This window comes from Cervus elaphus, chromosome 20 (assembly GCF_910594005.1).
Source record: "Cervus elaphus chromosome 20, mCerEla1.1, whole genome shotgun sequence".
Classification (NCBI taxonomy): Eukaryota; Metazoa; Chordata; class Mammalia; order Artiodactyla; family Cervidae; genus Cervus; species Cervus elaphus.
Window position 1 is genome coordinate 81,648,199 of NC_057834.1, and position 14,486 is coordinate 81,662,684.

General features: G+C 36.6%; 2 protein-coding genes across 2 annotated transcripts in view; one reads left to right on the top strand and one right to left on the bottom strand.

The window, feature by feature from the left end:
- The first annotated feature begins 417 nt into the window (after nt 1-417).
- On the top strand, nt 418-13,358 carry CTBS (chitobiase). The gene is made up of 7 exons (XM_043878016.1): nt 418-639; nt 1,539-1,677; nt 2,163-2,371; nt 5,359-5,530; nt 8,056-8,153; nt 8,514-8,660; nt 12,681-13,358. Exons 1-7 carry the CDS (start codon nt 463-465, stop codon nt 12,870-12,872), a joined length of 1,134 nt encoding a protein of 377 aa, XP_043733951.1. The 5' UTR covers nt 418-462; the 3' UTR covers nt 12,873-13,358.
- Nucleotides 5,468-14,486, bottom strand: part of SPATA1 (spermatogenesis associated 1) — a 61,863-nt gene continuing 52,844 nt past the window's right edge. Inside the window, 2 exon segments of the mRNA XM_043878017.1 lie at nt 5,468-5,527; nt 11,721-11,790. The gene's annotated coding sequence lies outside the window, so the exon portion shown is untranslated.

The following is a 14,486-nucleotide window of genomic DNA, read 5'->3' on the forward strand; positions in this document are numbered from 1 at the left end:
AGCACGGTCGCTTGATTGGCTGATACGAATTCGTGTGTTGGAGGCAAACACCTAGCCCAGGCAGGGTTAGAAGGCAGTCAGAAACCTCCTCTCCTGCTTCTAAAGCCTGCCCAGACCACTTGCTTTTTAATTTCCTTCACGCGGCGCTTGTTGTTGTTCAGTCGCTTAGTCGTCTCCGACTCTTTGCGACCGCATGGACTGCAGCACGCCAGGCCTCCCTGTCCCTCAACATCTCCCGGAGTTTGCCCAAGTTGGTCTGCAAGGCGCCGGAGGCTCGGAAACTTCAGTGCCTCCTTCCGACAGCCCAGATCACCCGGCTTGGAGACCGCAGCCTCCCCACCCCAACCTGCCCAGACCGGGAGCCCCGCCCCGTCCCTCCCCGCCTCCCCCCTCCCCTCTCCCCTCCATAAAGGTGGCCCCAGCTGGGAATCCGAAGGTACCGCTGCCTGATGAGCAGCTAGTATGGCCCGGCTGCAGCTAGCGGGGAGCCGGCGGCTCGTTCCCTTGCCCCGCCGGGCGGCCAGGCTCGCTCCGCTGCTGCTGCCGCTGCTGCTGGCGCTGCCCGACGGGGCGAGGTCTGACTGCCCGTGCCAGGTCCCAGCTCTGTGCCGTCCCATCACCCACCGCCCCGACTTCGAGGTCAGTGGCATCCCTCCCCCCTGACCCTCCGGGTCTGGTCCTCACAGGGCCCTAAAAGGACTTACAGTAGAAGAACGGAGCCGGAAAAAGAGGTGCTGCGGGTGGGGGTGGGGGTGGGGGCGAAGCTAACTTTGACCGCTCGCGGAGGACCTTTCTGTTCACGGATTTCCTTGAGGAAATTTGGGCTCAGAGAGGTTGAGTAACTCCTCCCACGTCTCACAGTTAAGTATTCCAACCCAGGTCTGAATCCAAGTCCAAGCCCCTTGCATTAGCCTGCTGTGACTCTCCTGAGGTACTCTGGCCAGACAAACAAGGATGCCTGTAAGGAATTAACTCCCTAAGTAGCAAGACCCATTGGTTTCCAAGAGGATGAGGATGAGTTTGAAAGACTCTCAGCACTGTCGTGGTCCAGTAAAAGACCGAAGGTGCTCCTTACTCTGCTTTTCTATACCTGGTACCCAAGAAGGGGGATAAAAATAGGTCTTTAATTTTCTAAAATGCATACCTAAAATATGCACATTCTCTTCTTAAAACCCTTTCCCTCGGGATAATTTCTCAAAAGGGCTTCAAGTCCTTTCATGATTTAACCCTGACTACCTCTCTCTGGTTCTTCATTATTGCCTTCCTCCAAATTCTAGGTGTCAGCCGAACATAACACTGTGCTCTCTGTGCCTCCAGGCACTTGCCACTATTTCTTCCTAGCTTACCCTCCCCTGCTTTCCAGACCCTGCTAATTTCCTCTGCCACCAATTAATTGGGACCCGTATATCTAATTCACTCTTGTACTCTCAGTGTCTACCAGTGCCTGGCATATGATCGATGATTAATGTTTCTTGGGGTGGTCAGAATGGTATTCTTCCTGGTTTAAGTGAGGGTGCTTACTCCTGTTGTTTTGGCAGGTCTTTGTATTTGATGTTGGACATACAACTTGGAAATATTATGACTGGTCACAGATTACAACTGTGGTACTTTTTTCAAATTATGACCCAGAACTTATGTGCCATGCTCATGCGAAAGGAGCCAGAGTAGTGTTAAAAGGTAAGTTACAATTTTAACCAGATGTGTCTAGCCAATTGGTAAGTTTAGTTGCATCATCTGCTATCTCGAATTTCCAAAAATTTTCATGTTTATATGTTTAGCATCCTAAAATTAATCTTACTGTTTAATTCATTTTTCAGGTAGAGATATTTTTAAAGCATCAAGTAAACCACCATATGGTTTTGGGCAAAATATTGAGTCCTAATTAGCATGATGACCCATAGCTAGCCATACCCACAATCTCTGTTTTTAATCTGAGAATATTACTAATTATTCATAATGGTTATTTAGGAGATCGGTGACATGATTTTCTGTGATTTTGATGTATTATTTCTTCATTTGGAAAACTTAAATTTGAGGCTGAGTATTCAAAAATTATGAGATGTTTTAAAGACATTAGGATCTCTTTGGAATGGGTTTGTGAAATAAATTTTATTAAAATGTGGAAAGCATGTATGTACAAAAGATATATATTTCTTCCATAGGAGATGTATCTGTAAAGGATATCATTAATGCTACTTTCAGAGCATCCTGGATAGCTCAACAAATTAAGCTGGCCAAAGCACAATATATGGATGGAATTAATCTAGACATAGAACAAGATGTTGCTCCTTCATCACCTGAATACTATGCATTAACTGCTTTAGTCAAAGAAACCACAGACTCTTTCCATCGTGAAATTGAAGGATCACAGGTGAAAATTCATTTGCTGTTTTTTGGAAACCCCTTGTTTTTCCTCTCAAAATTCATTAAGGTAGAATCTCAGTTTTACTGAGTAGGAAGAGTTTCAGCACATCCTAAAAAGTTTTCTGGAACTTCTGAGGTTCTTAACTAGAAGAGTTTTATAAAATTTTAAGGTGCCAGACCTGTTGTTTATTCACATAAGGCTACAACACTGAAACTGCCCCACCTGCTTGCCTTTCAGCATGGTTAGATATAGTAGATAGGCAGAGGAAGGACTCAGTTGGCCAGGCCCTGCTTTCATCAGTTCAGGACAGAAATAGCTTTTGCCTAAGAGTAGAGATAGTTCTGGAGAAGTGTCTCACTTGCTCCATAGACTCTGAATTACTTTGCAAAGTACCTATGGCCCATTGAGACTCAAACCCTAATTCTAGGAACTGTATTTTTATCAAGAGTGATAAGTGATTCTGGTATAGTTGGTCAACATGAATTTGAGAAGCACTAGAAAAATAATAGACAACATAAAAATTGATATCTGTGTGACTGTATGCAAGTAGGGAAGGTTTGTCAGTGTGGAATTCAGTTTTTCAGACAAGTACAATTTAGATCAAGAATAGCAAATACCTGGTATGCAGGTCATCGTACTCTTCTCATAAATTTTAGCCTTAGAAACTTTTCCTTCATTCTCTAGATTGCTTTGTTAATAGGGTAGAATTAATGCATGGGATCTTATTTGTTAGTTCTGATTAAACTATAGTGAAAGAACAAAGAGAAAGAGATTGAGCAAAGACTTTGCAGTATGAGTGTCTATTTTCATGGGCAAGTAGAACAATTTGGGCTACTATGTCAAGTTCATATTAGGTAAGTCAGTGGAAAGTACGGTTGCCAAGCTGAGCCAGATTGTCACACTGAACATCCAGGATGTCACACTGAAGAGTATGCATTTGATTCTATATGTAATGGGTAAAGTGTGTAGAAAGTATCTGGGGAAGATTATTTATGGTAGTATGTAAAATTGTCGAGAGGAGACTTATGAGGACTAACCCAGTAATCCAATAACTTAGAATTTATGGTTTGAGTAGGGATGATGGCATAACCCTAACCGGAGAAGTCAATGGCACCCCACTCCAGTACTCTTGCCTGGAAAATCCCATGGACGGTGGAGCCTGGTAGGGTGCAGTCCATGGGGTCGCTAAGAGTCGAACACAACTGAGTGACTTCACTTTCACTTTTCACTTTCAAGCATTGGAGAAGGAAATGGCAACCCACTCCAGCATTCTTGCCTGGAGAATCCCAGGGACAGGGGAGCCTGGTGGGCCTCCGTCTCTGAGGTTGCACAGAATCAGACACGACTGAAGCGACTTAGCAGCAGCAGCAACATAACCCTAATACTCAGAAAGTGTTCATTGAATTAGTGGACAAATGAAGGGGCAGAACAATTGTGAGAGGCTACCCAAAAGAAAATGTGAGATTAGTTATAGGATGAGAGAGAAAGAGAGTCAGAAAAATCCCCAAAGTTCTTAAACTGGTGAGCAGAAAAAAAAAACAAAACGAAACAAAACAAATGAGCCCCTAGAAGGAGAAATGAATTTTGGGGAAAAGATAATAATTTAGGATTATAGAATTTGTCCTCACAGAGTTAAAGAACTAGAAGGGCTCTTGAAGAATTCTTTCTACACTTCCACTGTTATAGTTGGAAAACAGACCACATATTTAAAATGAAATAATCTAGTTATATGAGAGCCAAGATAAGAATCAGTCTTTTGGTTTCTTTTCTAATATACTAACACTACCTGCTTAAAAAATATGAGATTAACCATGACAGGAAAACCAGTGAAAATATTCTCACTGCTCAGAAGAGAGGCAAGGACTTGCAAAAATGAATTTTCAATTTACCAGCTTAGAGGCAGTCACTTTCTCTATCACCTTATTATACTTCCATTTTGTAGAGGAGAGAGTGAAAAAATGAAGTCCAATATGTAAAAATTTCACTTTATAACCTATTTTGCTGGAGAGATTTGGGGAAAGCCTGTACTTAACAAAGCAGAGCTTTCTTTAGTATTAATAATGAGAGAGTTATAGAGAGAATTTTGAGAAAGTCCTAAGAAGAGTTAAGTAGAATAAACTGGCCAAAGTGTAAAAATTTAACTAAAATACCTCAACTTTTTGTAATATTAATCAGTATATTTATTGAGAGCCTACTTAAGCAGAAAACTTTTAATGAAGCTTTAGAACATTTTCAGGCATATATAATACTCAATTAAAGCAATAAATCTTAAGAGGCTCATCCTTACTGAGGACTGGCTCATATTCAAAATAAAAGATAATTTATCACTCAAGTTTTATTTGAATATTTCCATAAAATCAACCTTTAAGTGACTTGTATAACATTTTGAGTTGATTAATATATACTAGTAGCCATAAAATACCACTACTCTTTAACTATAATATTGGACTAAACCTACCAGGTCGCATAGTTGTAAATCAGGAGCTCAAACTCCCAACACAGTCCAGTCAGCTTGTGCCAAGAGATGACCTATGTAGCTTGCACGATATTTTTAATAATTTTTTAATTTGAATTCTTTCTGTGTGTTTTTACTCTCTAGTTGCTTATAGACCCTACCATACCCTACTGTGATTACATGAATTTTCTTTAATCAGTTGAGTTGGAGTCTGAAGGCATTTGAGTTTAAAATTCCTCTTCTACAGTGCCCGCTCCTGGTCATTGTATAAGTCCAAATATGTCCAGGTCCAAATATATGTCCATTATCTATATATATATGTCCAAGACATTGTCAAAAACACATGTCTGGGTCAGTCCATGCAGGCAAAAAATACATTTCTTAGAATTGTTCTCATACCATACATGTCAAACTGTATGTTCATACACCTAAGTGGTTCTTTTTAGGGGATAATATGAGTCAAGAGAAAATATAATCAACAAAACATCTGCTGTAATATGCTTATTTGATCATGTCACATAAAATGGTTTTTCTATAGGTAACGTTTGATGTACCTTGGGGTCCAAACTGCGTAGGTGCAAGGTGCTATAACTATACCGGAATTGCAGATGCCTGTGACTTTCTCTTTGTGATGTCTTACGACGAACGAAGTCTGGCCTGGTCACGATGTATTGCAGGAGCCAATTCTCCCTATATTCAGACATTAACTGGTAAGAAATCACAAAGTGATCATTTATCAGTAATAGTAATTCTATAACCTCAAACATTATAGTATGTTTTAGTATTTCTAAGTCATTTTTATGTTTTCCATTTGTAACACTTTCTTAAAACATAGAAACCTCTTAATTTGAGAGCTTTAAATTTTACAAAAAGTTTTAACATTTTCAATTACTTCTTCTGAAAGTCTTGTCAGATAGACGTAATAAATTAACCCTCCATTATAGATGAGGTGAAGGGTGTTAAGATCTCATGATAGCATGGCTATTAGGTAGTATATGGTTGGGATTCAAGCAGGTGTTCTAACTTCAAGTCACAACTCTTTTCAGAAAGTTACCTAAAGAAGATATTTGCTTATTTAGAATTTGACAGAATTTTTTTTGTTGAAATAACCAAAGTTAAATAATAGCAAAGGTAGCTATAATGTAACTGTTGTACATGATTGATAGGATTGGTTTTACCTTATTTGGCATTTACTTTTAGTACCCATGCTACACTGACAACTAGATTCCTATTAAGAGTACTTCTGGTATCTCATTCATATGACATGGACTTTTGTATTATCCTTTCTGAAGTTTGCGTTGGTTTGTATACCATAAACCAATTGAATAAAAGATTGCTTGTTAACTTTCGACTTAAGTGAGATTTTCTGGCATAGTTGGCACTGATTTAACTATTAAATAATAAATAAAAATTCCTTTATTTTTCATATAGAGGTAAAATCATAGAACCTGACCTAATTTTATCATGTCCTAATTGTCTGGATGGGTTTCCCAGGTGGCTCAGTGGTAAAGAATCCACCTGCCAATGCAGGACGCCCTAGTTCAATCCCTGGGTCAGGAAGATCCCCTGGAGAAGGAAATGGCAACCCACTACAGTATTCTTTCCTGGGAAATCTCATGGACAGAGGAGCCAGGAGGGCTATAGTCAGTGGGGTCACAAAGAGTCAGACATGACTTAGTGACTAACCAACAACAAATTTTCTGAATAGACTAGTTTGATCATAAGCATATCCTATTTAAAATTTGAAAAAAATGTGTTATAATACAAAATAATTATTTAATCCAGTGTTTGCAAGCTGTGTTTATGAAAGAGATAATTATGTATATCAATAAAACATTCATTATCAAGTATGTTTGGGAAATGATGCATACTCCATCCTTCTCTTGGATATTGAACAGTACATGGTAACTTTAAAGACTCTGAAAAACAGCAAATTACTCAACTCATCCTAGCTAATCTTGGAACATGTCTTTGTGGGAAAACATATTTTGCAGCATGGGCAAGAAAGGAATTGATAGGACCATGGATTTATTCATTTTTTTCTGTTTCCTATCTATAGATTATCTGCTACCGAGTAATATAGGGTAGCTGTAATTCATGTTTATAGTTCAGTTCAGTTGCTCAGTCGTGTCCGACTCTTTGCGACCCCATGAACCGCAGCACACCAGGCCTCCCTGTCCATCACCAACTGCTGGAGTCTACCCAAACCCATGTCCATTGAGTCAGTAATGCCATCCATCCATCTCATCCTCTGTCGTCCCCTTCTCCTCCTGCCCTCAATCTTTCCCAGCATCAGAGTCTTTTCAAATGAGTCAGCTCTTTGCATCAGATGGCCAAAGTATTGGAGTTTCAGCTTCAACATCAGTGCTTCCAGTGAACACCCAGGACTGATCTCCTTTAGGGTACTGATAAAATGTGAAACACTTGTGCATTCAAGAAGTAGTTTTGAGACCCCTGCCAGAAAGTTTTGGAGAAGGCAATGGCACCCCACTCCAGTACTCTTGCCTGGAAAATCCTGTGGATAGAGGAGCCTGGTAGGCTGCGGTCCATGGGGTCGCTAAGAGTCGGACACGACTGAGCGACTTCACTTTCACTTTTCACTTTCATGCATTGGAGAAGGAAATGGCAACCCACTCCAGCATTCTTGCCTGGAGAATTCCAGGGATGGGGGAGCCTGGTGGGCTGCTGTCTATGGGGTCGCACAGAGTAGGACACGACTGACGTGACTTAGCAGCAGCAACCAGAAAGTTTGACTTATACAACTTTTTTAAAGCTTTAGAATCTAGGATATCAAATCTGTGCCTTAGTAGTTAATAGACACAATTAACGTGCTTTCCTGAAATGTGCCATTGTTCTTAAGTTTTGTGAATTTTTTGCTTCAATTTGATTTTGTTTCAAATGTTTTCTATTCATTTACATGCTGCAACTAAAAGAGCTGCATGTCGAAAATAAAAGATTCTGTATGCCACAACTAATGATCCTGCATACTGCAATGAAGACTCAGTGCAGCCAAATAAATAAATATTTTATAAAACAAATGACTTAGAAAGTGATACAAAATTTATAGATTTTAAGGGATGACTTCTATAGTATATTAGAGAAACACTGTAGTGTCTTGCATAAATGTACCTGTTTTTACAGACTTGGATTCTGAGTGGTTACATAGCTTGTATGAACACATTAGTAGATATATGAAGAGAAAAATAATATGCTTTTTCTGTTCCTATTTGATCAGGATATGATGACTTCATCAAGATTGGAATTAACCCTAAGAAACTTGTAATGGGTGTTCCCTGGTATGGTTATGATTATACCTGCCAAAATCTATCACTGGTAAGAACAGATCATTTCTTATGTAATTTTTTTCTCTTTCTATTATATTTTTTAGAACTTGTTTTGTTTCCTCTATATAAACTTTATGTTAGTTAGAGTTTAGAAACTTCTCTCTATAGAATACATATACTTCATGGAGAACTTCTTTAATGTAGTTTGAGACTAAGTAAATAATTAAATCCCATGCAAGTGTGTGAATGTTACTATATTTCTATTTAATATTAAAATTTAACTTTAATTTGTATAGTCAGATTATCTATTTATAGTTTATATTTCATGTCTAATTTTTATAATTTTGGATTTGACTCTGAAGATTTGCTTAATTGATAATCTGCGACATGAACATTTTTGTGTTTATAGGATCATGTTTGTACCACTGCAAAATACCCTTGTAGCAATGCTGTACATCATCAAGTGGCTTATCAAATAATTATGAAGCAAGTAAATAGTTCTGCTTCTGGAAGGCTGTGGGATAAAAATCAGCAGTCTCCTTATTATCACTATAAAGTAAGACTATCCACAAGTTACAAATCTTTATTAGTTTTCATAATTGCATGTTTTCATAATTACATGTTTGATAGTAAGATTTTTTTCTATCAGTTTTCTTATAGGATACAACATACAGACTGCTGTTTACATGAGTAGACTTGTCTTTGAGTCTGTGTAATCAGGAACTTGACTTCCCTTGTGAGCAATTCAAGTTACGCTAATAGTGGAACTGCTCTGCATGGGCCACTTGTCATTTTAGATGATATAATAAAAACATGTATATCACAAACAATTTTCTTAGGAGTTGACAATTGTAAATGATGTCTGTGGCTTTTGAAAGGACTTTGGACCTAAATAGGTTATTTGCTCTGAAAATCTCCATTTCAAAGCAGCCGCATGATTCTTATGAGGCTGTTATATTGGAAGGAATGAGACTGAGGCTAGGAGATGCATCATCATGTACTTTACAATGGAAAATTGTATCATTCCAAATTTATCCCACAGTTCAAACTGTGATATTAAATAAATTATAAACAATATTAAAAATTAGAGACTGAAAAATATTACAAACAGAAACTTGAAGAAACAGAGTAAATGACTAATAATTGTTAGGTAGTTTTTGATAAACAGGAATTGCCATACTGAAGGGATAAAAAAAAGTTATATTATCCATAGTTTACCTTTAGCATAATAAAAACTTTTTCACACCTCAAAAAATTTTAAATACAAACTATCTTTGAATTTGCCTTAGATTATGTTAACTATTAAAGGAACCCTAAAATGATACGATGAATGTTAATTCCAGCAAGAATGTATATATATTTTTCTGATAGTCTGATACCCATTTACAAAAAATGAGTACATATATACATATTTAATAAATTATAATTGATGTACATGTACATGCCTGTATATTATTTATGTAGAAAGTTTTAGGATAGAGCTCTTTAAACTTTAGAATCTAGAATGTAAAGTATAAACTTATTAATTAAACTCGGGTATATTGTGATCCTCTTTACCAAATAGTATTTATAGAATTGTGTTCTGGGAACTGTTAATAATGCACACACACACACACACACACACACGCATACATACACTCGAGTGGTTACTAGTGGGAAGTGCAGTGAGGGGGCAATATAGGAGGTGGGCAAGTGGGAGGAACAAATTGTTGGGTATAAGATAGGCTCAAGGATGTATTGTACAGGACAAGGAATATAGCCAGCATTGGAAAGTAACCTTCAAAATTGTATAATTTTAAATTTTAAAGGTTAAATTCTAAAAGAATTCACTAAAAAGACCCACATACACACACATGCCATAGCCAAATATATCTGGTAAACACTACATACTATAAGTCTCTCTTGAAGATTTATAATGTATGACATAATATTCAAGGATTTGAGATGTACTGTAGTACATAACAGAGAAGGCAATGGCACTCCACTCCAGTACTCTTGCCTGGAAAATCCCATGGATGGAGGAGCCTGGTAGGCTGCAGTCCATGGGGTTGTGAAGAGTCGGACACGACTGAGAGACTTCACTTTCACTTTTCACTTTCATGCATTGGAGAAGGAAATGGCAACCCACTCCAGTATTCTTGCCTGGAGAATCCTAGGGACGGGGGAGCCTGGTGGGCTGCCGTCTATGGGGTCGCACAGAGTAGGACATGACTGAAGCGACTTAGCAGCAGCAGCATAGTACATAAAGTCATTTAATTGTTTAACATAGAACCCTGTTTCCCAACACCCTTAGAAACTTGCAGGGGAACAGTTTTTCATGGACATCAGTTTGGTAAATGGCTTATTTAACCAATTATATATAGTTTGGAAATACATATTTTAAAATAGTTTACCCTATGATGTACTGTTTTTTTTTTTTTTGTAATTCCTTATTTTTTTCCTTAATGCATAATAAGACATATTCTTTAAGATTTTAGAACTGAGGAAACATCTTGATGAGCCTTGAAAACCATTCATTTAATGGCACTTCAGACAACCATCTAGCTATAACCAATTTGTTCTCCTTCATTCTCTGTAAAATTCCATAGCAACCCAAATCAAGTTTATGTTTTAACTGAAGAGAATCATTGTGCTTTCTAATGCTGTCTCAGCAATGGCAGCTTCACCTTGCAGTCAATATTCTTGGAGGCATATACTCTTAACCAGGCATATGTCATTCTTACATATATCCAGTTTTTCATCCTTTGATCCTTCACTATTTGAGGTATTTGAAACTTTTAATGTATCAAAAAGACTCAAAGTTCTATTCGGTTGGCCAGAAACTTCATTCCGATTTTGTAAGCTGGTATGGAAAAAGCTAAACGAACTTTTTGGCTAACCCAATAGAATGATGACAAAATTCGAAGGGATATGTCTTCGGGGCAATATGTCTTTGCCCCTGCCTCTAAAAAAATAAATCTTTCTATATTTAGGGACAAGGTTTGCAAGTTGCCTTTTAATATTGAATCACAATTGATACTAGAGCATGTATGTCTTTTTCTAGTTCTAAACATTTTAAATAATGGGATATAAGATATAGTATAAGATACGCTTATATGTAATGAATCTGCTATACTTATATATCCACGGCTTATTCATTTACCAAGTGACTACTACCCTTTAAAGCAGTCATCTTAGGAGATGATTCTAATTCTCATGGTGCTAGCATAAATAAAAATATTACTGATATTCACTGAGAATTTCCTTTAAAGAGTTCCCTAGATGTATATAAAAATCAGTAAATTATTTTAAATCACAGATCGTTCTATTTTTTACTTCCTATCTTTTCCCCTTCCTTTGCCCTTTTGCCTAATTCTGCTCCTTTCCTCTTTCTTTTATCCTTTATCCATAGCTTATATACCTTCTAAAAGAGACTGTGGTTAGTGCTAGATAGAGGCAAGTGGTGGTGGGGAAAAGGACTTTTCAGGGTGGAAAGTAAGCCTAAGACCAGTTTCTAGCTTGTGGTTCTTAATCAGGTGTATGCCTAAGTCACCCATGGGGTCCAGACCCACAGGCTCTTAGACTCAATTCTGTAAGACCTAGAAAAGGAGATATTTTCTTCATCCATTGTCATTACCTTTTGAACTGACTGTTCCGTCATAAACAAAGTCACCTGTTGAGCTTCTAACTAGGTACCTTCCCAGGAACTGTAAGTGAACGCAAAAAAAAAAAAAAAGTGTATAAGTTGGTTTTAGAGGGCAAAAGCAGTGATCCTCCTTAATCTTGACTACATATCAGAATCACCTAATGGAACATTAAAACATAACACAAAGAAACAAATATATGTTGCAGCACTAGCCTTGGAAGATTTTTTTTTTTTTTTTTTTAGTTGGAGGCTAATTACTTCACAACATTTCAGTGGGTTTTGTCATACATTGATATGAATCAGCCATGGATTTTACACGTATTCCCCATCCCGATCCCCGCTCCCACCTCCCTCTCCACCCGATTCCTCTGGGTCTTCCCAGTGCACCAGGCCGGAGCACTTGTCTCATGCATCCCACCTGGGCTGGTGATCTGTTTCACCATAGATAGTATATATACATGCTGTTCTTTTGAAATATCCCACCCTCACATTCTCCCACAGAGTTCAAAAGTCTGTTCTGTATTTCTGTGTCTCTTTTTCTGTTTTGCATATAGGGTTATCGTTACCCCTTGGAAGATTTTGATTCAATAGGTTTCATATGGTGTGGGTCCTAGGAATCTGTTTTTAAAAGTCCTCATAAGTGATTCAGATGTGAACAGCACATCTTGGTTGATAATCACCAAATCAGAGCAAGGAAGGAATTTTAGGGCATGAGGAGGATTTTAAATAAGATATATTGGGAGGTTCATTTGTGTAATCTCTATTGTTGTAAAAGTGCTACAGACAATGATATCTAGAAAGTATCACATATAGAACGTTGGACTGTATTATGCGTGTCCTGAAAGTTTTATTGTTTCAGTTGTACCCTATTTGAATCATTGGACTTAAGAAACACTTTTTCCTCTTTTTGTGCGGACTATTTTCAAGTTACACTTTAATTTATTTGTACAGGATCAGGCTGGCCATTTCCATCAAGTGTGGTATGATGACCCTCAGAGCATCTCTCTAAAGGCATCATATGTACAAAAACATGGCTTACTTGGCATTGGCATGTGGCATGCAAACTGCCTTGACTATTCTGGAGATGCTATAGCAAAACAGCAAACTGAAGAAATGTGGAAAGCCTTAAAACCAAACTTGTGACCAGAGATGAACATCTTGTTAAACTATGAAGATTTAGAAAAATGGTCTGTTTAAATCTATCTAGTTTCTGGAAGAGATTAAAAAATTTAGACCTTCTTTCATGTTCTTATATATTTTAGTTATTAGTATTCTCAAAAACAGATAAAGAACAAAGAAATGCTTTGATTGTTTGAAATTGAAAAATACTTACCTATGTATATCTTCTGTGTACAACAACAGAAAGGTAAGAAGCAAGTCAACTTACCATGTCAAATATTCCCCTGTAAGAAGTTTAACACCTATAGTTGGGAACAATTGCTTTCAGAATTTTATTATGCTAAAATTTTAAATGATAATAAATGATATTAAAATATATACTTACAAATCAGTGACAGTTTTAAAAATATGTATAATTTGAAGTGGAAATTGTTTGCTTAGGGATAGATTTTTAAAAATTTACTCTGGGAATCTGTTTTATACTTTTTTCAATAAATTTTAAACCTGCAATTTTGTGTCTTTAGGTTCACCAAATTGATGCAAATAATTTTTCTGCTTTCTGATTCCTTATAACACTCATGTTGTCTGAGTCACTTGAATGAAACTCAAGTCTCCAAAGGGGAAAAAATGAATATAAAAGATCAAAATACTTAGAAAATACAAGAAGGTAACTTAATAGTAATTTTTGAATTATTATAGGTTAAATATATCTAATATTTACCAATTAAATTATTTTTTTGAGGTCATATCTGAAATGTTTACAAAAAACTTGATGTTGAACCCAGTTCTGTTCATTGTCATTTACCCTTCCAAATTATTAATATTCCTTCACTGATGGACATTTATATATCCTGGTTAGTTTTGTTTGCATAGTTAAATTTTTTCAATTTCTATATCTGTGTTTTGATTATCTAAAGACATTAGTTTCTTAACTGTGGTTTTCTTCCTAAAAGAGAAATTTTGTACAAAGAAATGTACAGGGGTCTGTGTTTCTTTACTCAAGCCAATTTAGAAGAATATTGTGTTGCATTTATATTAATTCCTATAAATTCTTAAATTAAAAATCTGCACTCTTAAACTCTGGATTTACATTAACCCTGCCTTCCCTATGCATTCTGCTCTCTTCAAATTGGATAAATAATGGTTGAGTCTTCTGTTATGAGAATAATTCATTTCCTACTTGCATAATTATTTATAGCAAAGTAAAACCAACCATTTTCCATAGTATTTGCTTTGTATTTTTAAATATTAGTATTTGTCTTTGTATTTTTAAAATAAATTTAAAAGATTTAAATTCTCAGTACTAATCTCTGTCATAGCTGTGAATGCAAGTTAGACTTATATTTATTAAATAATTTTTCATTTTACAGTCATATTAGGTATTATATTTTAAGACTATTTAAAAATGAAAATGATAAAATATAGTACTGTAAAATAAAATGTAATACATTTGAAACCTTAAAAAATAGCCAAATAACCACCATTTTGCTTTTTTACACCTATATTTCCTGAAACACTGTATAATGGCCACAAGAAAAGGGAAAAGATGTAAAACTTATAATTTATATGAAACAAGGAGAACAATGGTTAAACAAATATGTTCAAGTAAGTAAAAAAAATTTTTTTTGGCCATACCAC

Excerpts from the sequence above, each read along its gene's own strand:
- CTBS (XM_043878016.1), top strand. The coding sequence starts at position 463 with ATGGCCCGGCTGCAGCTAGCGGGGAGCCGGCGGCTCGTTCCCTTGCCC. Across the intron at positions 5,531-8,055 it reads CTATATTCAGACATTAACTG|GATATGATGACTTCATCAAG; the intron begins GTAAGAAATCAC and ends CTATTTGATCAG. Across the intron at positions 8,154-8,513 it reads CCTGCCAAAATCTATCACTG|GATCATGTTTGTACCACTGC; the intron begins GTAAGAACAGAT and ends TTGTGTTTATAG.